The sequence below is a fragment of the Saccoglossus kowalevskii genome, chromosome 11, assembly GCF_978046115.1.
Source record: "Saccoglossus kowalevskii chromosome 11, keSacKowa6.1, whole genome shotgun sequence".
NCBI lineage: Eukaryota > Metazoa > Hemichordata > Enteropneusta > Harrimaniidae > Saccoglossus > Saccoglossus kowalevskii.
This window is the reverse complement of record NC_140651.1, coordinates 9,469,660-9,491,360: the sequence shown is the minus strand read 5'-3', so window position 1 is coordinate 9,491,360 and position 21,701 is coordinate 9,469,660. Positions and strand designations below refer to the sequence as shown.

The window sequence follows — 21,701 nt, the reverse complement described above, 5'->3', positions numbered from 1 at the left end:
TATGTTTGTTCTTTTCCAGTAATTTTATTGCAGCCCCTCATTACTTATTAGTGGGCCCCCGATGTAAAAGGGTTGCAACACAAAAATAAATAAATGAAATGAAACACACCCCTTCAACTGTTGGACTGTTTCTGAAATGAAAGGAGCGATTACGGCGAAAATAACATCACTAACATTTCGCTATTTTAAGTTCAACTTAAATAGAAGGTTCTATTGTTTCAATTATTCAAGTTAGTATAATCATGATTCTATTCTATTCTATTCTATTCTATTCTATTCTATTCTATTCTATTCTATTCTATTCTATTCTATTCCAACACAAAATTTCATAATAACGGGAATTACCGGTACCCATTGTACCAGATAATAAGTGAAAGTGAAACCTTGTATGTTATGTCGGCTATGTCATAAGGGAAATCCCCCGTACTATTTACATACATATCATATCGCTACCACACTCAGGCTAGACCACTCAAGAAATTGACAGTGGCCCAGTGCAGTAGCTTAGAGGAGCTGATTTTTTTTTAAAAAAAAACCTACTGGAGTTTGCTTCTGTGACGTTGACTCGTAAACATTGTATATGATCTCATGTTAACATTTGGATCATTGAAAAATGTGAGTGTGTTGAAAAACCACTGAGGATAAAGCCCCGGGCATAAAAGTATCAAAACCAGGCCCTGTTTGCGGAAACTGAAAATGTCTTGCCGGTTACCCGAACGGTGAGTTTATTCACGATTTTCTTTTTTTCAGCTTCTTGACCTTGCAGACGTGCGCCTATGTATTTGTGTGAGTGGTGGGCTGCTTGGTTTTTCAGGTTGCCAGTGGGAAACTTCATCGCACGTACGCAATCAGGCACTAACTTAGCGGGTCATATCGAATTATGTATAACTTAGGGGTTCCATAACAAAAAAATGGTGGCCATTGCGTGGAACGCTGATCGATCAGAAGTCTATGGTTATTGTAAGTACGCTTTATACTTTAATCTGCGGGTTTCCTCTCTGTCATAATGTTCTGAATGCGTCGTTATTAACTATAGAAGATATACAGTTCGACATTGCCTGTGTTTGAAGCTTAGTAGTGATGTAATGGCATTTACTGTGACAGACCACGAACATGAAAACAGTGCAAATAATATGACTCCGACAATAAATGAGTTTAATCACGTTTTTCACACAGACTGTGCATCTGTCATTTTGGGCAGTTTCTGTCCCCGACGCCATTTTATTTGAGGATGGGCAATATTTTTTTCTAATTGTTGTGCATACTATCATGATCATTAAATGATCGAATTCTGACCGATGCACAATGGCCTGCTAGTGTAGAACACCTACCTGGTAGAAGGATTGTGTGTATAGCTACCATATTAACCCTATGGTGCTAGTAAATTACGTACTATTTTGAAAAAAATAAATCTGGTCAGAGCAGATGTTTTGAAAGATTTAAAAAATGCAGAAAATTAACAAAACAGACCAAGCCCGGTTCGGCTGTTCATAAATTAAATAATCTAGGCATTCTCAAATATTTTCACATAAAATTATACCTGGATTTATTCCTTCAGTGTTTATAAATTACAAGTGAAAATAAAGTCGTCTACAGTATCCAATTGCCAATTTATTCCAGTGATATTTGAATTTTAACATGAATGCCCTCAAAACATTATTTCAGTGTTCCCACAATTAGAATGCAGTACAATTGCTATTCAAATCCTGCAAGTTGTATACTATTTTGTTTAACTAAGAAATTTGTTTCTGTTCACTTCTAATAACTATGATCAATATTTATATATTATAGTATTGTATCTTCCATGATAGATCTTGAAAGATTGACAGTTTTGTAGGAATGAGTTCAATTTCAAATATTTTCAGAAAGTTGAGAAGGTCATATTTTCTCCAAATCAGCATCAGTTTGTAATATTTACTGAAATTTTTCTAATCAGCTTTTATTTTAAATGTCGAAAATTTTGAAATGTTCTTTCCCTTTGTTTCATGGTAAAAATGTTGTTCACTTACATATCGTGACAACAAATTATATTATGTAGTTTTAAGGTAAGCACTTATGACTGTCAAGAATTCTAGGAATGTTTTGTATTCCTTCCTTAATGGAAATTGTTTCAAAAATGTCAATTTTTTGGTAATTTCAGAGTTTTTCTCTCAAAAACATATTTTAAATTACCGGTAGGTAAAAAACCTGGCTTTTGTTTGAGTTAATGATTTATGTGATACTTTTTGAAACAAAAAGTTGTAATAAATTTGTAATCGCAATTTATAAGGTCACGTGCCTGTGAACAAGCTAAACACAGAACCAAGACCTCGTAACCCCATTTTCAGCATTTTATTGTGTTATCAGGCCACCTATACTCATGCATGATTCTCTGTTTGACAATCAAATTTTGACTACCGGTATTATATTACAAAATTATCATTGCGTCAAACAAACTTCAAACATCAGAAATTACAGGCTACGTAGATTGTTTTTTGTACCTGAAGCAGAAATTGAACAGAAATGCATGCTGAGATATATTGAAGTGTAGACAATAATGAATCAAGTCACTAAATGGTGCAGGTTTTGATCAGTAAACTCGTGAACGCCCAAATATCATATTTGATTTTTGGCATAATTACTCAAAATTAAATGGGCTTTAAACAAATTTGTTTCTGACAATATAACTTTAAGGTGCTGTAAACTATTTTCGCTCATGGGAATGTTTGCACTGTAATGATTTAATATCGTTCATGCAGACAATTTGATCTTGTGAAATTAAATTGATGTATATTATTCTCAATTTTTTTAAATTACAAATATTACTGCTACCCTTTGCTGCTGTCATTATTTCTGTGTATTATAAAATGACCTGTTAAGAGATGCTTACATTTTATTCAGAATTTAAGGAAGAAAAATTCTGAATATGACCTTCACATACAGTTCTTCTACCTTTGTTTATGCTACAGACAAATAATTTGTTTGGATAAGCGTAAATATGAATACAGAAATCTGTCACAATATTGTATAGTTCAGAATAGTATTACCATAAAGATAGTAACATAAAATCTGTTTTAGTAGCAGCATCCTTAATAGTCGCAGTACCCATTCTTGTTGAAAAATTCACTATTTCTCATATGTGTAGATTTTCTAATAGAAAGTATTAAAAGTATCATACCGGTACATGGTAGGCTGGCTATTAACCTTGTTGTGCCCAGGTATACTGTATACAACATATGTCATGTTTTAGTGCATTGTGTGATTCATTTCTGTCGCTCATTGATCATGTTTATTTTCCTGCAAACCAGGATGCCTCACCTTCTAAGAATCCCACGTAATGGCAGGAACCCTTTGTTCCATTTCAGAACAATGTAATCGTTTAGTCAGCATAAGTCCGGTTTTTATGTCCATGGTGATTGGTACATAGTACTGGGGTACATTGAATTAATGACCTTTTGTCAATACATAAAACTGTTGGTCAAACCTGTTTATTTATAAATCTTTAAAGTGAAAACCAGAGCTGACATACCAGTTTCCATGTATCATTTTTCTGGCAAACATTAATTGAATTTAACTTAGAAGAAAAATATTGATCTGTTTTTACTAAGGAATTCTCCAACATTTAGGAAATAATTGTAAATTAAAACAAATTTTTTTAAAAAAATCTATTGGGCTGCTTTTATAGCCCAAGTTATGGGGTACAGTATTTGCTCTATTAGTAGCGCATAAACTCATGTAGATTACAGAGAAGTTTTTTATGGTCATAATGAATAATATTTTAATGATTTTGGGTTTAGATGTGCTTATAATGAAACAAATACAGTATACTGTAAAATACTCTATTTTAGCTGGAATTAATTTTTGCTAAAAAGAATTTTTGCGTGTTTTGTATGGAATTTATTTTCACTGATTTTTGTCAAGTTGAATGTAACATATTTGTATTAGGTAAAAGGTATATTTGCTGGATTTCATTTTCACTGTATCATTCCTTCAGCAAAAACAGTAAATATAAATGGAACTAAAAATACAGTTTTTTAGTTCCACAGTCTATGCAATGTCTGGAAATGTACTGCCCTCGGGTTTGTTCCTCATTTGTATGGGGATCACCACCAGGATTAACCTTTAACTTTTCGGGGCAGGGTTCCAACAATATTATTCTAATATCAATTGTTAGCTGTCTGGCTTGCAAATGTCTCTAATACTATACATTTAATGTTCCAGTGAAGTGTGTGTTTCATACATATACATGTGTTATTATATATTTTATGTATTAATCTGAATTAAGCTGTCTCCTCATTTTAAAAACATTTCTAAACGAGTTTCATTGTGATTAACTATTTTTTTTGCATGGAATTAATTTTCGCTATTTTCACTGAAGTAATAATTCAGTGAAAATATAATAAAGCGAATATATCATTGTTCCAACATTTTACATTCAACTCGTCAAAAATCAGTGAAAATATATTCCACAAAAAACACCCAAAAAGCCTATTCAGCGAAAATTAATTCCAGCTAAAATAAAGTATTTCACAGTATAAGGGTACCGGTATATACCGTTCAATTCCACACTGGCAACATGGTGGTGTCAATTGTGCAATTGTCCTGATTGGTCAAAAGGTTTTCAGCCATTCATTGTAGACCACAGCTTTGTAGAAACTGTAAACTAAAAAATTTTCACGAGTCAGGGAAACTTCTGAAATTATTGGAGCATGAATATTTCACTTGGGCCATTACTATGGGAAGCCACATTGGTGTTTGCGAAAAATTTGTTCCCATTAACGCTTATGAAATTAATAGCAGCAAAAATGCAATGGTTTGCAATATTTGCCAGCATAATGGGACAACCTTAACTTTAGGGATTAAAGAATTTAATTAACTACAATAGCCGCATCAAGACAGTTTAAGTGAATTCAAACTTTGCACTACTGAGCATGTTACTGCACATTTATGCAATGCATTTTGGGAGATACATTCAAACTTTGCTCTACTGAGCATGTTGCTGCACATTTATGCAATGCATTGTGGGAGTTAACCTCCCAAATTGTATAAAATAATAAAATTGTGTTGGGAAAATTTTTGCTATTCAAGGGCTTAACCTTTTCACCACCAGTTCCCTTTTTTCATCACAAAATAGTCCCGTTTATAATCTGCACTTTCCTTCAGAAGATTGGGACAAAAATATTTTAGTAAGTCCTGATAATTGACTCAAATTTTGTCTATTGGCCCAAAAATTAAGGTTCATTTCCAGAAGTATTTGAGAATTATAAAAAAAAAAGTGCAGAAAAAATTTGGGCAAGAAAGTCTGATGATGAAAAGGTTAATGATCTAGTATACAATGAATTATTGATAGGAAATATGTCATTTACATGTTGTGTTTTATTACTAGATCTGCTGATGATTTAGATTTTGTCATCGTATATCCAGAAAACTTTGTTGCTGATGATAAGCAAGATACTGACATCGCTGTGAATTTGCTAGGCATCATGGATGGCAACGAGTATATCACGTCCTACACTCCCCCTACTGTGCCAACGCTTGGAGTCGTCACCGAATATCAGTTGTCTGATACTGAAGCATTCCCTGGGCAACTGCTCCACCTCGCGGCATTCTATGGAAATGTGGAGTTCATGAAGGATTTATTACATGGAGAGCAAAAGAAGTATATAGATAGCGTTGATGTCTTCGGTCGCAGTGCTCTGTACGTGGCATGTAGTCAGCATTGCCTTGAGGCAGTGTGTGTGCTGCTTGAAGCTGGTGCTAACACCAATACTGCAACCACACGCAACTATGAAGGAATTTCCAAATTTACTGTGAGTCTAAGTGCTTTATTAACTCTATAATTGTGTTAACATAGTCCCAAAGGCGGATAATAGATAAGTGCTTGGGACTAGGGTAAAATATGATGAAGATCCCATTGATCAGAAAAAATATTGAGAGAAAATCAAATCTGCGCAAGAAATAGTCTGGGATTGTGTTTGGTTGTACTCTCCCATAGTTATACATACTATTTGGATTGACGTGCATGGATCACACACACAAATATGTCATTTCAATTGCCTATGTCACCACCTATACACTGGTGTGATTCAAGATAAGATTGCAGACGCAGATTACAGCCTCAATACAATGATAACTGATATATGTGAAGACACAATGTATCATCCAAATTACATGTTTTTCCACTTTTAAAACTCATGTTACAGTTGTAGAAAATCCAAAATAGCTATCAGTTCGGTAAACAATCCATAAGCTATGCAGTGTATGATATTAGAGTTAGTAATATTATAGTTTACAACACTTCTCTCAGTATGTGGCTGAAATCTGAGGCTAACTGCAGGCTTTGGTAATTTAATTGGATGTAAATTCTAGTCTCAGTTAAGGAGCCTGTTCAAAAGTTCCCTTAGCTGCTGTGTAATTCACAGTATGTTTAACATTACTTTGACTAGGAAATTTAAGTTCTATTCAAAAACTTAAAAATCAATAAATCTTTTTATGTCCCATTGTCTACATTTCTTCCTTTTTTGCTTAATGTTATTATAAACCAAATTATGGATAAGTTAACTTGTAAAGTGCTTATGAAATTATGTGTTCTTTTGATATAAAAGGATGCTCGTATTTCATGGCTGCAATAACCCAAGTAGAATGTATTTTTTTGAGTAAGATGAATGGTATGTATGTTTGAATTCCTGTCTCTCTTCTCTTCTCATCTTATCTTCTGCTTAGTTCATCAATATTATTTCTGTTCATTCACTGTTATGTGGTTACCACTGAGGGATCTACTGTGGAATACTTTATTTTCGCTGGATTTAATTTTCGCTGAAAAGGCTTTTTAGGCGTTTTGCTTGGAATTTATTTTCACTGATTTTTGATGAGTTTAATGTGAAATATAGGAAAAAAAGTATATTCGCTTGATTTTATTTTCACGGAATCATCCCTTCAGCGAAAATAGCGAAAATTAATTCCAAGTGAAAATAAAGTATTCTACAGTACACTATAAAACACAGTGATGTCCCTGTCCCTGATGTAGAAATCAAGCTTTAAAACATGCCGTAACATAAATCAGGGAGTACTCCTAAAACTTTAATAATTTAAATATTCCTCTTTCGACAGACGCCATTACATCGCGCTGCTTCTGATGGAAGATTGGGAATTGTCAGATTACTGGTAGCGAATAATGCGGACATCTATGCTCTTGACGGTGCAAAATGTACACCCTATGATCTTGCAATAAACAACCGGAGGATGAATGTCGTTGAATTTCTTCGACAAGAAGCAGGTAAGATTAATGGGTGGTTTGTATTTTGTTATCATTGTAATTGTTTACATGAGTAAACAAAATATTTCAACAAAATTGACTTATTGGAAATTTCCTTATAGTGTTTCACCGAAAAATGGAAGGTTGAGTGAATTAGGAGAAACTACATTATATAAACACATTGCCTGATGACGCTGTTGTTTTCAATTTATTTTGGCTTTCCGTTGAGTCTTCCAGCAAGCTATGCTTTCATTTATCTTTTCACAGTGATGATTCAATAAGAATACCTGTGATAGTCATACAATGTGCAGGAGTCTTCATACTAAATACACAGCCTGTTTGACTTGCCATATGATATAAAATGTGGAATTACTTGCTGTTTCATGCACATAATGAAATATTTAAAGTACTTTCACTAAGAATATTCACTAGTGGCCGACAACAGCCAAATACTGAAATGAACTGGTGTAAAGGTGTATTGTTGAGAATGCTTTCCAAAGGCACATGTTAATCTCAGTACAAAATTACAATTGTGCAAATTTTGTACTAGTCAGCCACAGTGGCATTCTAGAAACACCTCACAAACACCCAAAATGCGGTAATCTATGGCAAATAAATAAATAATAAAGTGATATTGTGAAAATTACGGCACGTAACAAATTTGTGAAATTATACAAATTTACTCATTAAGCTGTTATTTTGATTGTCAAAATATAAGATATCTGGTAAAAAATGATGTGATATCAGGGGATGTTAATTACGTTAATTTGATCATTGGTGTGATATGATAAACTGTGCTTGTTTACAGAGAGGAGAGAACGACTACGAGGAGAGTTAGGATCCAAGTTGGCATCAGCGTGTTGTACCGGCGATGTTGTGACTGTAGATATGATATTAGACCAGCTGGGACCATCTGCAGTCAATGCTTACTATACAGGAGGTACAACATTACTCTACAAGTAAGTACATGTACCATTGACATAAAGTGACAAATGTCTCTATTGGTAATGGATTGGATGGATTGGTTGGATGTGCGAGTGTTGTCAACAGACTGGTGGCATGCATGGTGTCAAGCAGGTTGAAGCAAGAAGCTAGTTGCGACAGGTAGGCTGTCTGAATGGGTTTCTTGCCTGTGGCAGGTAGGTGGCTTGGGTGGGTTTCCTACCTTGGCGATCATGTGGGTAGGCAAGCAGGTGAGTGGGAATGTTGGAATGAAACATAAGAAAGAGGGTCATGTGGTTTGTTTGTTTGTGCTGTTTGATGGGATGACGGTTTGGTTGGTTGTTAGTTGGTGGGTAGGGTATTAAGCAATCTGGGTTGTCAGTTTCAGTACTTTTTAGGTAAGGTGTGTATGTAGCAGATTTTCAATGCAATGGTAGTTAAGTCAGAAGGATAGAATTGTTTGCTACAGTTACCTCTCAGTGCATTAAATAACATTTTTCTCTAACCAGTTTTGTGTTGTTTTTTTTTGCAGAGCCAGTGAGGCTGGTCATTTACCGGTTGTTCATTTACTCATAGAGAAAGGAGCGGAAGGCAAGCCAAATAAGACGGTCTCCAGACTCACGCCACTACACGCGTCATGCAATAAAGGACATTACCATATTGCTAAAATCCTTATGAAGGTAAAGAAAAATAGATTGCTATGGGAAACAGCATATGACTTTTGCACATGGCCAGATTTAAACCATTGTCTGTATGTCATTCTGCATATCAATTCTCAAGTTCAATGTCTTTGTTCTTTTAGTTTCAGTTCAGATTTTTCAAAACCTAAAAAGATTTCTGTATCAACGAATTTCATACTTTCATTGGATTATGATAAAGTTAAATTTAAAAACACTCAAATAAAATTATTTTTTACTGGAATTCAGAGTTATTATGTGTGTATTTGATAGCTATTTAATTTATTACAGTTTGTTTGATAATGACACCATCTCATTTATTTCACAGAATTTTCCAGCTCTAGCTAGCATGTGTACTGGACAAGATGAACTATTGCCGCTACACATAGCGTGTGCCGAGGGCAGAACCGATATCGTTAAGTTATTACTCTATATTGATGAAGAGGAAGTATCAGAAGCTGCATCCACTCCAAAGGTAGGAATAGCTGAAATATACAGAACACAGGTTTGGCTTAGTTGCTGTAAACCATTGACCTTTTCACCACCCCTGTCAACCCTTTCACAGCTATTATATCCTTCCACTAAGTAGTCCCTGTTTGATATATGCTTGTTTCTCAAACAAATATGTAACATCATTTCTAAATTTTTATCAACTTTTGATGGCAATTCCATGTTTTTAAAAAATTACAAAGCAAAAATGATAAAAATATTCTTAAAAAATTCTTAAAAACTTTAAATTTTGGTGCTGTAATGGTAAAGCCATTTCAGTATGTCTTTTGCTGATTATTTTTGCCACAGTAAGCTTAGTTTTCATATTTTTCTTTAATTTCTTTGTAAATTTTGAACCAAATTGTAATAATTTCACATTGACGTACAAGTCTTCATCAAAATCTTTGAAAATGTGTAGAAAAAATTAAGCAAATTGATTTTATGAACGGTATTAAAAATTGGCCTTGGTGTTCCAAGGTCAAAGGTTATAAGGTTAAAGTTTGTTGTCATGAAAAGTTTCTTGAATGTTAATTTTAATTTATTCATATTTTTTTCTTTGTAGGAGGATCGTTTACAGATGTCGCCATCAAGAAGAGCTCGTTCTGGTTCCTTGATGTCAATAAAGAAAGATTCTTTACCCTATGATATTAATTCCGTGGATGCTAGTAATCAAACGGCACTTTACCTCGCGAGCGTGTCGGGAAACCTTGAGGTTGTCCAATTACTTCTTGACTATGGAGTTGCATGCCAGCCAATCACAGGCAGTCTTTTATCTCTGAACAAAGAAAGACCATTTGTTGAGATGGAGATATACAGTGTGATTGGTCAAACTGCACTACACGCTGTCGTCCAAAGCAACAATTTGGAGATCACAAAGCTGTTGTTGAAGTATGGCGCCAATGTCAATGCTCCAATCAAGAACAAAAGAATTCAAGGTCACCGTGGTGACGCTTCCAAAGGCAGTAATTTTCATTTGAGTGAATCAGATTCCAATGCTTTGATTGAAGCTTGCAAAGTCAACAACACTGAGATGATCGGCCTGTTGTTGAAGCACGGTGCTAGGGATGTCAGCAATAAAGCGCTTTATTCCGCTATGGCGGCCCGAAACGATGACGTTATGGCAATGCTACTTATTTACACTGGGGTTCATATGGACGGAGAGTACAACTTAAATCGAGCCACGAATCAGTTTAATATAAACGCTAGTCTAAATGCCAGTATGACTAGCCTTGCTAGTATGAGTACTTTGAATGAGATGGGGAGTACAACAACTTTAGAAGGTCCACCCACTGTCACATACAGGTCCATCCAAAGCTACTGTGACACAATGTCTATTGAGTCTTCAAGCACAATGATGTCAGAAGCCATGTTTTATTCACTGCCGAGAAAGAAGAAGGACCGAGTTACCAAAGAGAGCATAGTACGCAACCCTATGCCCAGTACACCAGTAGCAATAAACTGGCACGATAAAAAAAATCTGCCGTACATTAAAGAGGAGTGGTTGGTGGAGGCATGTCTGCACGTTAATCATTGGCTCCGATACAACATCTTTAAGGAGAATGCTTTTCACGTCCTCCAGGCAATAACGAGATTAGACGTATCGGATAACGCCATTACTGAACTCCCAATCGTCATCTTTCAGTTACACTCCCTTAGAATTTTGAATGCATCCAAGAACAGGATTGAGTCGCTTCCTAAAGCCGACTTTGAGGTTTTGTCTACTGCAATGATGGGAGATAGCTTTACATCCGGGTGGCATTGTCCAGTGCTTGAGAAGATCGACCTTAGTCGGAATTGTTTGGAAGCTCTTCCACAGCAGATATTTCGCTTACCGTCATTAGAAACTCTTATAGTGTCCCACAATCGATTGAAAGCAGTGCCGTATGGGTTGTGGACTGCCCCGAAACTAACAAGGTTGACGCTTTCACATAATGAGCTGAGTGATTTGCCGTACTCTCCTGATACCGACACCTTTACTGGTGGAGGTGATGTCAGTGTCTGTGATGTTGGGGTGTCTGTGTTTGATGAGGCGAATGTACGATCAAATGTTGGGACGGGAACAGGCCTGCCTATGGAGATGAATGCTGAATATGAAGAGAAACGCAACACTTTCCACCTGGGGCTAAAACGGTACAGTATTTGGAGAAACTCTGGTCTGACCATTGATAGCCCAGATGAGGAGACGGATGACGAACAAAGTACAAACTCTATGCTAGAAATGTTGGACATTTCACACAATTGTTTCAGATCGATCCCAATAGGCCTACCATGCGTAGCGCCTAAGTTGACTAAACTCATTATGTCGTACAACGGGATAAAAGAAATCGGTCCATTGAACCAGTTCCCAGCTGGTCTGAAGCATCTGCTTTTAGCCAACAATCGGATAATGCTAATGTCAAAACCGAAACCTGATGCAGATCGGGGATTAGACATGGAGAGTTATGCTACAAATATCGCAACAACTATGTCTCTTTGTTTTGGTCCTTCCATGGCCTCTAGGCGGTCCAGTACTAGTAGTAGTAGTAGCCGTTCCTCACAACACAGTTCGTCATCAGCGCTGTTTGGTCTTTTCAACATGCAGTGCTGTAAACATCGACGACATCGAATACTGGCCACATTAAGGACACTAGATCTGAACAATAATAGGTTAAAGAAGTTAGATCTGATGTTGCCGCCAGACAGAGGAGAGGAAGACGAGAATGCTGAACAACTTTTAGGACAACCGGTGAGTCTGTCACAGTAGTCACATCTAGCATCTATTACATGTATTTCTATAACAAAATACTTGTGTGTACAAATTACATACAATTTGTACATCACAGAAAATTTCTCAATTCCTTCGAGTTGATAAATGCTTTTCTGAAACTACTGGTAATACTGAAATGAAAGTCAGCTGAACAGTATGAAAAAAGGATTTGCCAGTGCTAAATCTCAACATGGGGCTTTTTGAACACATTGCTACATGCTATGGCTGTTGCCGTTTTCCCCCATTCATTTTCACTGTCCATGGAGGTTTGCAGCAACGATGTATTACAGCCTTTGGTTAAATTTTTCACACATTGGCAATTCATTATAAATGTGGCTAAAGTCATTGCTATAATGTTCATATTCACATATATTCAATCTAGGACTTTATTTTCTCTATTTTTGCAAGAGTGATGACTCAGTTAGCCTTTTTTCCAATATATTTTACATTCAACTCAGTGAAAATAAACTCCATACAAAACACCTAAAAATCTTTTTGGCGAAAATGAATTCCAGGTTAAAGTATTTTACAGTATGTAGTCCCCAATGAAAAATGATTTGACTGAAACCTAATAGGAGATTGATATAAACATGAAAGAAACTGAACTGCATTGTTACGAGTCCATTCAAAACTCTACACTGGCCTTGAATGATATTTGCAGAGAATTAAGTGATTATTTGTGACATTCTCCCCAAAAAATGTTGATCTCAAACTGAATTGTTACATACCCATTTATTAGTCCCCGTTGGACTTATAATTCGGTCTCCGTGCGTTCGTGCGTCCGTCCGTCCGTCCGGAGTCATATCTCAGAATCCCTTGCACCGATTCCGTTCATTCTTTGCATGTGCCTAGTACTTTATGTGGGACATATGCACATGCAGTGGTTTAGCGATTCGATTCAAAATGGCCGAATGGCAGCCATCTTGTTTTTTGAAAATGTTGTATTTTGGACATGCTTTGTCAGTTTTCATTCAAATTTAGTACATAGATCATACATGTTAGGATACACGCCCCTGACCGTCCATGAGTTCCTGAGTCTGTCCGTCCGACCGTCCGTCTGTCCGTGCGTCAGTCTATCCAACGTCATATAACGACCGATTCCGTTCATTCTTTGCATGTGCCTAGTACTTTATGTGGGACATATGCACATGCAGTGGTTTAGCGATTCGATTCAAAATGGCCGACTGGCAGCCATCTTGTTTTTTGAAAATGTCGTATTTTGGACATGCTTTGTCAGTTTTCATTCAAATTTAGTACATAGATCATACATGTTAGGATACATGTCCCCGACCGTCCATGAGTTCCTGAGTCTGTCCGTCCGACCGTCCGTGTGTCCGTGCGTCAGTCTATCCAACGTCATATAACGACCGATTCCGTTCATTCTTTGCATGTGCCTAGTACTTTATGTGGGACATATGCACATGCAGTGGTTTAGCGATTCGATTCAAAATGGCCGAATGGCAGCCATCTTGTTTTTTGAAAATGTTGTATTTTGGACATGCTTTGTCAGTTTTCATTCAAACTTGGTACATAGATTATACATGTTAGGATACATGTCCATGATGATTTATTTCACAATTGGATCAAAGATGGCCGACTGGCAGCCATCTTGTTTTTTGAAAATGTCGTATTTTGGACATGCTTTGTCAGTTTTCATTCAAATTTAGTACATAGATCATACATGTTAGGATACATGTCCCCGACCGTTCGTGAGTTCCTGAGTCTGTCCGTCCGACCGTCCGTGTGTCCGTCTGTCCGTGCGTCAGTCTATCCAACATCATATTTCAGAATCCTGTGGACCGATTCCATTCATTTTTTGCATGTGCCTAGTACCTTATGTGGGACATATGCACATGCAGTGGTTTAGCGATTCGATTCAAAATGGCCGACTGGCAGCCATCTTGTTTTTTGAAAATGTTGTATTTTGGACATGGTTTGTCAGTTGTCATTCAAACTTGGTACATAGATTATACATGTTAGGATACATGTCCATGACGATTTATTTCGCAATTGGATCAAAGATGGTCGACTGGCAAGCATCTTGTTTTTGTTTTCTTATGCGGTATCTTGGACGTGCTCTGTCAGTTTTCATTCAAATTTGGCACATACAAATGTACTTTATACATGTTAGGATGCATGTCCATGACAATTTGTTTCAAAATCTGGTCAAGGATGGACGATTGACAGCCATCTGACTTTTTGGCCTTTCTACTATATTTCCACAATTTATGTACCTTTTTCATTTGTATTTGGCACATACATTATACATATCAGTGTGTTTCATAATCAGATCAAAGATGGCTGAATAACAGCTGTTTTTATTTTGGCCATATTACTATGACACGAAACACGTGTTTTGATGTAAATAAACAATCTGTTGTATACGCCACTTGGAACTCAAGTTTCAAGGACACGCTTGCGACAACCCCTCCGCTTTAATATGACGAGCACAAAGAGAACTTAACGGGGACTGTGTCATTTTCAATGACTTGTTTATTTATCATTTATTCTTCCATTATTAAAAATATGATCAAATTAGTATTTATTATAGTGACGATCACAAGTTAAAACTTCCAATGTGTTTGTTTATGTATACTAGGCTCCATGGACATAAAATATAAATAAAGAAAAGGAATACAGATATGTTAAATAGATTTGCATCAATAAATACCACTAAATATATCTGAGCGTGCATGCGTATGTATGTATGTAACGTATGTACCATCAAACCTGTGTTTATAGTGACAATCTCTATATAAAAACAATCTCTCTACAGTGACCAATTTTAGGCAGTCCCAAAGCATAACGTATATGAATAACCTGTGTATAAATCCCACCTGCTTACAGTGACCACTTTTAGACAGTCCCAAGGCATATTAAACATATATGAACAACCTGTGTATAAAAACCACCTGCATACAGTGACCACTTTTAGGCAGTCCCAAGGCATAACATATATGAACAACCTGTGTATAAAAACCACCTGCATACAGTGACCACTTTTAGGCAGTCCCAAGGCATAACATATACCGGTATGAACAACCTGTGTATAAAAACCACCTGCATACAGTGACCACTTTTAGGCAGTCCCAAAGCATAACATATATGAACAACCTGTGTATAAAAACCACCTGCATACAGTGACCACTTTTAGGCAGTCCCAAGGCATAACATATATGAACAACCTGTGTATAAAAACCACCTGCATACAGTGACCAATTTTAGGCAGTCCCAAGGCATAACATATACCGGTATGAACAACCTGTGTATAAAAACCACCTGCATACAGTGACCACTTTTAGGCAGTCCCAAGGCATAATATATATGAACAACCTGTGTATAAAAACCACCTGCATACAGTGACCACTTTTAGGCAGTCCCAAGGCATAACATATATGAACAACCTGTGTATAAAAACCACCTGCATACAGTGACCACTTTTAGGCAGTCCCAAGGCATAACATATATGAACAACCTGTGTATAAAAACCATCTGCATACAGTGACCACTTTTAGGCAGTCCCAAGGCATAACATATACCGGTATGAACAACCTGTGTATAAAAAACACCTGCATACAGTGACCACTTTTAGGCAGTCCCAAGGCATAACATATACCGGTATGAACAACCTGTGTATAAAAACCACCTGTCTTATGTGATCATTCTTTAAAAAAACAATTTTTAACTTCCTCAAGTCAGTCTTGTCTTGTTTTGATTTTGATACAAATTGTATGGTTCATATATATTGAACTTACAAATATTGCGTGTGTTGTCTTACTTCAGTCCCGCCGTAGGTCAACACCACTGAATGCCAGTATCCAGCCGTTATTCCCAGAGTTATCACAATTGAAAGTCAGCAACAATCGGTTAACAGAGATTCCTGCTAAAGTGGAACACATGGCACAACTTACAGCCATTCACGTGGATGGAAACTCTGAGGTAACAACACTGCCACCTGAAATTGGACGATGTAATCGTATCTACGATATCCGTACTGAAGGTTGTAATTTAGAGGAACCGTTCAAGCAAATGGTGAAGCATAGATCAACTCGTGATATTTTAGGATACCTTAGATCAGTTCTTGATAAGTGAGTACTAGTATTTGTGATTAGTCCCCATTCGGACGTAGTCCGAAAACGGGGACTTATGTTTTGCCCTGTGTGCGTCCGTGCGTGCGTCCATGTGTGCGTCCGTGATCACCTGTATCTCGAACATGCATGGACCGATTAAGTTCAAACTTCACTCATACATCACACATTATATGGGACATATGCACATGCATTTTTTTCATGATCCGATTAACGATAGCCGAATAGCGGCCATTTTAAGGCCGAAAATGCATCAAAATCGCACATTTTCACCATTCCGGACCCGGATCTCAGTTATGCATGGACGTATTTCGTTCAAATTTGGTACATACATTAAACATAATAGGACCTTGATGTACGTCATTTTTTTTCCCCGGATCAAGTTCGAAATGGCCGACTGGCGGCCATTTTGTTTTAAAGAATTCAGTTCTGGATTCGTATCCGAGACATGCCTGGATTGATCAAGTTCAAACTTCACACACACAAGGTACATCATGTCACAAATATGTATGTGCATTTGTTTCATGATCCGCTTAACAATAGCTGAATGATGGCCATTTTAAGGCTGAAAATGCATCAAAATCATGTATTTTCACAATTCCGGAACCGGATCTCAGTGCATGGATGGATTTTGTTCAGATTTAGAACAATGTGTTGTACATATGCAGGTGCATTTCGGTCATGATCTGCTTTGAATGTATATGTCACTCAAATATGAACGGAACGGGGACGTGTCATTGACAATGACTTGTTTTATAAGGAGTTATGTGTAGAGTAAAATGCTACATAAAATGTTCACATTACCAACACTAAGCAGAAATGTACCAATTTAAGGGACGACGTCAAAAGATCGATGTCGGATAAAAAACTTATTTCCTTTAGTTTTGACCTCAAAAAGTTTCCATCCTACAAAAACGATTTTATTTTTTAAAATAATCTTGGAGTATTTGTAGTTCGTTTTTTTCTATCCAATCATGGACAGAAATAACCGAAAAAGGAAAAAAACACAGAAAAATGGTTTGTTTCGAGTGTAAATCTGTGCGTCAATTTAGGTGCATTTGTAAAATCTTTTTACACCCACCGGACAACCAACTGCTATGCAATACTACTGTCCGATTATCATTTTGTATTTAATGGTGAATGTAGTCTGACGCCATAACCAATATATTTATCAATTAAGTTTCAGTGGGGGGGTAGGGGGGTTTGGAAAAAAACTAAAGGAATTAAGTTTTTTATCCGACATCGATCTTTTGACGTCGTCCCTAAAGTCACATGATTTGATTGTACTGACTTTAAGTATACAAAATATGTGTGCAAAGCATGACATACACACTTCTTTGGTTCATCCCCATCACCATATAAAATGCATAATCCAATTTGATTTAAGTTTTTTTAGTTATACACTAAAATTATGTGCAGCCATCCTGAACCATGTTTTCATTTGGTGAAATTCAGATTTGTTTGATTCAGATTGAATTAAAAATATATTGTATTTAATAGTATTTGATTTTACCTCAGTCTGTGTTTTAACAAACTTGATAAAATACACAATTGCATTTCTGTTTCTGTATTTCAGATCTAGGCGATATTCTCGTATGAAATTAATGTTTGTTGGTGTGCAAGGAATCGGTAAAACTACTTTGTTAAATCAACTACGAAGAGAAGGAATAGGATCCTATCAGAACAGACCAGCAGAGGTTAGTGGTTTAGTAAAAGAATCTCTTTGTTCTCTAAGGGTTATCACCTTCTGTTTGACCTCTGACCCATAGATGACTGGGATTCATTCACAAATCAATAAACAGTGGTGTGCTTAATATATGTACTGATTCACTCAAGTCATGTGATACTCTTAATTGTCCCTTAGAACTCGTTAGTGCATATACATTAATTTTCAGCTTTTGATATTTCAAGTACTAATCATCACATTTCAATGACACTTGGTACATAGATGTCATAGGACACTGCACAGACCTGATAGTTTTTAGGGTAATACGAGTACATATTAATTACCTAATTAGCATAATTAATTAATTTTCAGCTTCTGATATTTCAAGTAGTAATCATCACATTTCAATGAAATTTGGTACATAGACATCATAGGACACTGCCACAGACCTGATAGTTTTAGGCTAATATCAGTATATATTAATTAGCTAATTTGCATAATTAATTAATTTTCAGCTTTTGATATTTCTTTTTGTTCTCTAAGGGTTATCACCTTCTGTTTGACCTCTGACCCATAGATGACTGGGATTCATTCACAAATCAATAGACAGTGGTGTGCTTTATATGTACTGATTCACTCAAGTCATGTGATACTCTTAATTGTCCCTTAGAACTCGTTAGTGCATATACATAATTAGCTCTCTTTATACACAAATGTCAATGGAAACTCTCCCATAACATAACTATACAAGTTCCAAATTATACCATATGACACTGCAACTAGTACAGTGCAGCCTTTGTACTTCTTGTAGAAATGTGGAAGAACTATTTTACATATATTTTTAAATTGTAATATTGTCAAGTCTCTCCAGTATGACTTTCTTAATAAATAGGGTCATCAGCTGGGCACACCCTTGTTTTTACTGGTACCGTTAAGCAAATTTTAATTGGTGACAAAGATTTTATCAAACTATTGGATAATACCAGTATTAGTCAAGAGAAGGATATACATGTACATTGTACCACAATAATCTCCCAACACTGTCAAGGTCAACATGACATATATAAAACAAATTAAAGAATATATCACAGAATATAATAACTGTCTAGGCAATTTTGAAAATTTTTTGTATGTATTTTTTTATGTATTGTGTCAAATCTTTACTTTCTCAAATATAGAAAATAATTTTTTTTTATATATTATATATTATATATGAAAAAAAAAACTAGCTCCTTTACAAATGCATTTCCAATAGAAGCGCACATAAACCTAAAATTGTTCTCATTGTATGATGGATCATTGACTCATTTTTACCTCAGACTTAGAAAAGCACATTCTTTGCTAATAGATGGAATGTGGTACTTTATTTTTGGCTTCACAGGTGTAGCATAATAAGATTACGTAAGTAAGATTACAGTCTGTGTACATTACCCGCTACAGTTTGTCCTTTTTGAGGTCACATCTCAGACTGTACTTCCACTGTATAATGTTCTCAGATATAAGTGATGGCATTTTGAGCTTTAACATAACTTAATATTTATTACACAGGGTTGGGCAAGGAGACAAGGCAACCGAAATATTGACCAGAAGACCAGGGGTGGTACGTATATCTCTACAGTTGGTGTGGATGTCTGCGATTGGACTTACCCTCGATCAACTTTTAAAGCTAAATACGGACAAGTTACATTCAGTACATGGGATTTTGGTGGCCAGGTAAGTCTATATCAATACCTGTCACTGGTAGCATATTGGTTACAGACTCAATGGGAAGGCCAATTCCACTGGCTGAGGTTCACTCACTAATGAATGCGACTTTGGGGGAACTTTGGTTAAAGCGCGGTGGAAGTCGTACAACGCGTGTTTGAATTTCATGTAAATAAACAATGTATTTTACACACGTTGTATACGTCACTATGAGTCCCATATCGAACAGGATGCGGCACGACGACTGCCGCCCTTCAAGGTCCTTGTGTTCGACCGATAAGACATTTATAAAAAAAATCCTTACTGTATCAACATAATAAAGGATTCCCAGTTTGAACACTGGCGGGTGGGGCACATTATGTTATAGCAATATAGTATTATAAATGGTTATCCATTTGAAACATGTAGAGAGTAAGGGATTACCCATTTTAAACATGGGGGATTATGCCATAATTATATTAAGGGGTTATCCATTTGAATATGGGGGGGCAGGTTATGATATATCAATATAGTAAGAGTTATCGATTTGAAAACATATATGTGTGCAGGTAAGGTTATTTATAAACCTTGGGAGTAATTGAAGTTGTTTTCTGTATGATACAGAAACCAATATTAATATCCATTAAATGTATAATTTTCAGAAAGAGTACTACGCCACACATCAGTACTTCCTGTCTAAGAGATCTCTGTATTTATTGCTGTGGAGGATTATAGATGGAGAGAAAGGGGTCAACGAACTCCAACAATGGCTGGTTAATATACAGGTAATAAAGAGTTTAGTATTAAACAGTTATACATGTATCTAAGTTGCATGATGGGAATGTTTATTCCATGAATGCAATATACAGCAATGTCCAATTTCAGTTTACAAGCTATTGCCGTAAGCACTATTTGAGAATCAAAAATAATTATCACCAAAATAAAACCAACATCATTTTTTCATATTTTTAAAAAATGTTGATTTCAACTTGTAGCCAATGGGAAATACTGTTCATTTGGTTCAAAATTACCCCAAAATGGTCGAAAAATACAGGAAAACTGTAAGATGTTGGCATGGAAAGTAAGGGCACTCAAAGAGGTTAAATGGCGGTGGTTGTCATGTCGCGCATGTGGGAAATTTGTGTGAAAATCACAAGTACGAGTTTTGAAAAATCGGAAAGTTCATTCTCAAGCAAAGAAAAATGCATCAAATTATAACACTGAAGAACAATGCCATGAAATGATCATCAGTTTCAAAATTATATTATCTGTTTCTACTATCACAGGTGAGGGCGCCAGATTCGCCTGTCATCATTGTCGGCACTCACTACGATGAAGTTCAGCGAAGGAAACACTATCCGAAGGACTTCTCTCATGACTTACAGAAGATGATCTACGACAAGTTCATTAATCTGGAGGAACCTGAAACCCACGGACTGCCTCAGGTGATAGAGAGTATTGAGGTTAGCTGCACTCGAGGTCATAACATTAACAAGTTGAGAGATTTGATTTACGAGACCGCATTCTCACTCAGGCAACCAGGTAAGAGGTTAAAGGTTATAGGTCATGCATTGCTGTGTGTAGTCAAAAGCACATGGACTGCCTTGTGATAGAAAGTTTTGCAGTGTACTATATTAGAGATCATGTATACCAGGTGTACACAGCAGCATTTTGTCAGAGCCGTACTTTTGTTTCTCATATCAAATAACTGGAGATTCATCTCTGATGTGTTTGTATAATTGTGACTGTACAAGAGCCAAAGTTATGCCCAGTTTGTTCATAGCCGTTCTGTCAGGGCTTAGTTTTCTGTTAGACTTCAATCCTGAAAGTTCTTCAAACTCAAGCCGAACATGTTTACACTAACATGTTTGCTGGCTTAAGCTGTTGTGCTCTGATAATTTTTGGTTGTTGTAACAATAATCCTGCATTAATGTTTTAACATCACTTTGATCTTTGTTGATTCAGGTCCGACAAACGGCCGTTTATTGGAACAAATGATACCAGCAACATACCTGGCATTAGAAGAAGCAGTGACTAGTCTTGTTGCCGATAGATATGGTGATGGAAAGGATCCTGTTCTTGATATCAATCATTACAGGTAAACTATATTGCAGAGTGTGCATGTGGCTTGTATGTTATTATGATTTATACTACCCGGTATGTATATACATGTATG

General features: G+C 36.3%; 1 protein-coding gene across 1 annotated transcript in view; it reads left to right on the top strand.

Annotated features, from left to right (window-relative positions):
* The first annotated feature begins 649 nt into the window (after window positions 1-649).
* Window positions 650-21,701, top strand: part of LOC100372765 (leucine-rich repeat serine/threonine-protein kinase 1-like) — a 34,302-nt gene continuing 13,250 nt past the window's right edge. The window contains exons 1-13 of the mRNA XM_078008532.2: window positions 650-719; window positions 5,366-5,789; window positions 7,090-7,255; window positions 8,043-8,193; window positions 8,709-8,856; window positions 9,182-9,328; window positions 9,905-12,067; window positions 15,872-16,176; window positions 17,753-17,873; window positions 19,391-19,555; window positions 20,188-20,310; window positions 20,812-21,067; window positions 21,491-21,623. Coding sequence (XP_077864658.2) covers window positions 697-719; window positions 5,366-5,789; window positions 7,090-7,255; window positions 8,043-8,193; window positions 8,709-8,856; window positions 9,182-9,328; window positions 9,905-12,067; window positions 15,872-16,176; window positions 17,753-17,873; window positions 19,391-19,555; window positions 20,188-20,310; window positions 20,812-21,067; window positions 21,491-21,623 — 4,325 coding nt within the window. The 5' untranslated portion in view covers window positions 650-696. The remainder of the gene's footprint in view (window positions 720-5,365; window positions 5,790-7,089; window positions 7,256-8,042; window positions 8,194-8,708; window positions 8,857-9,181; window positions 9,329-9,904; window positions 12,068-15,871; window positions 16,177-17,752; window positions 17,874-19,390; window positions 19,556-20,187; window positions 20,311-20,811; window positions 21,068-21,490; window positions 21,624-21,701) is intronic.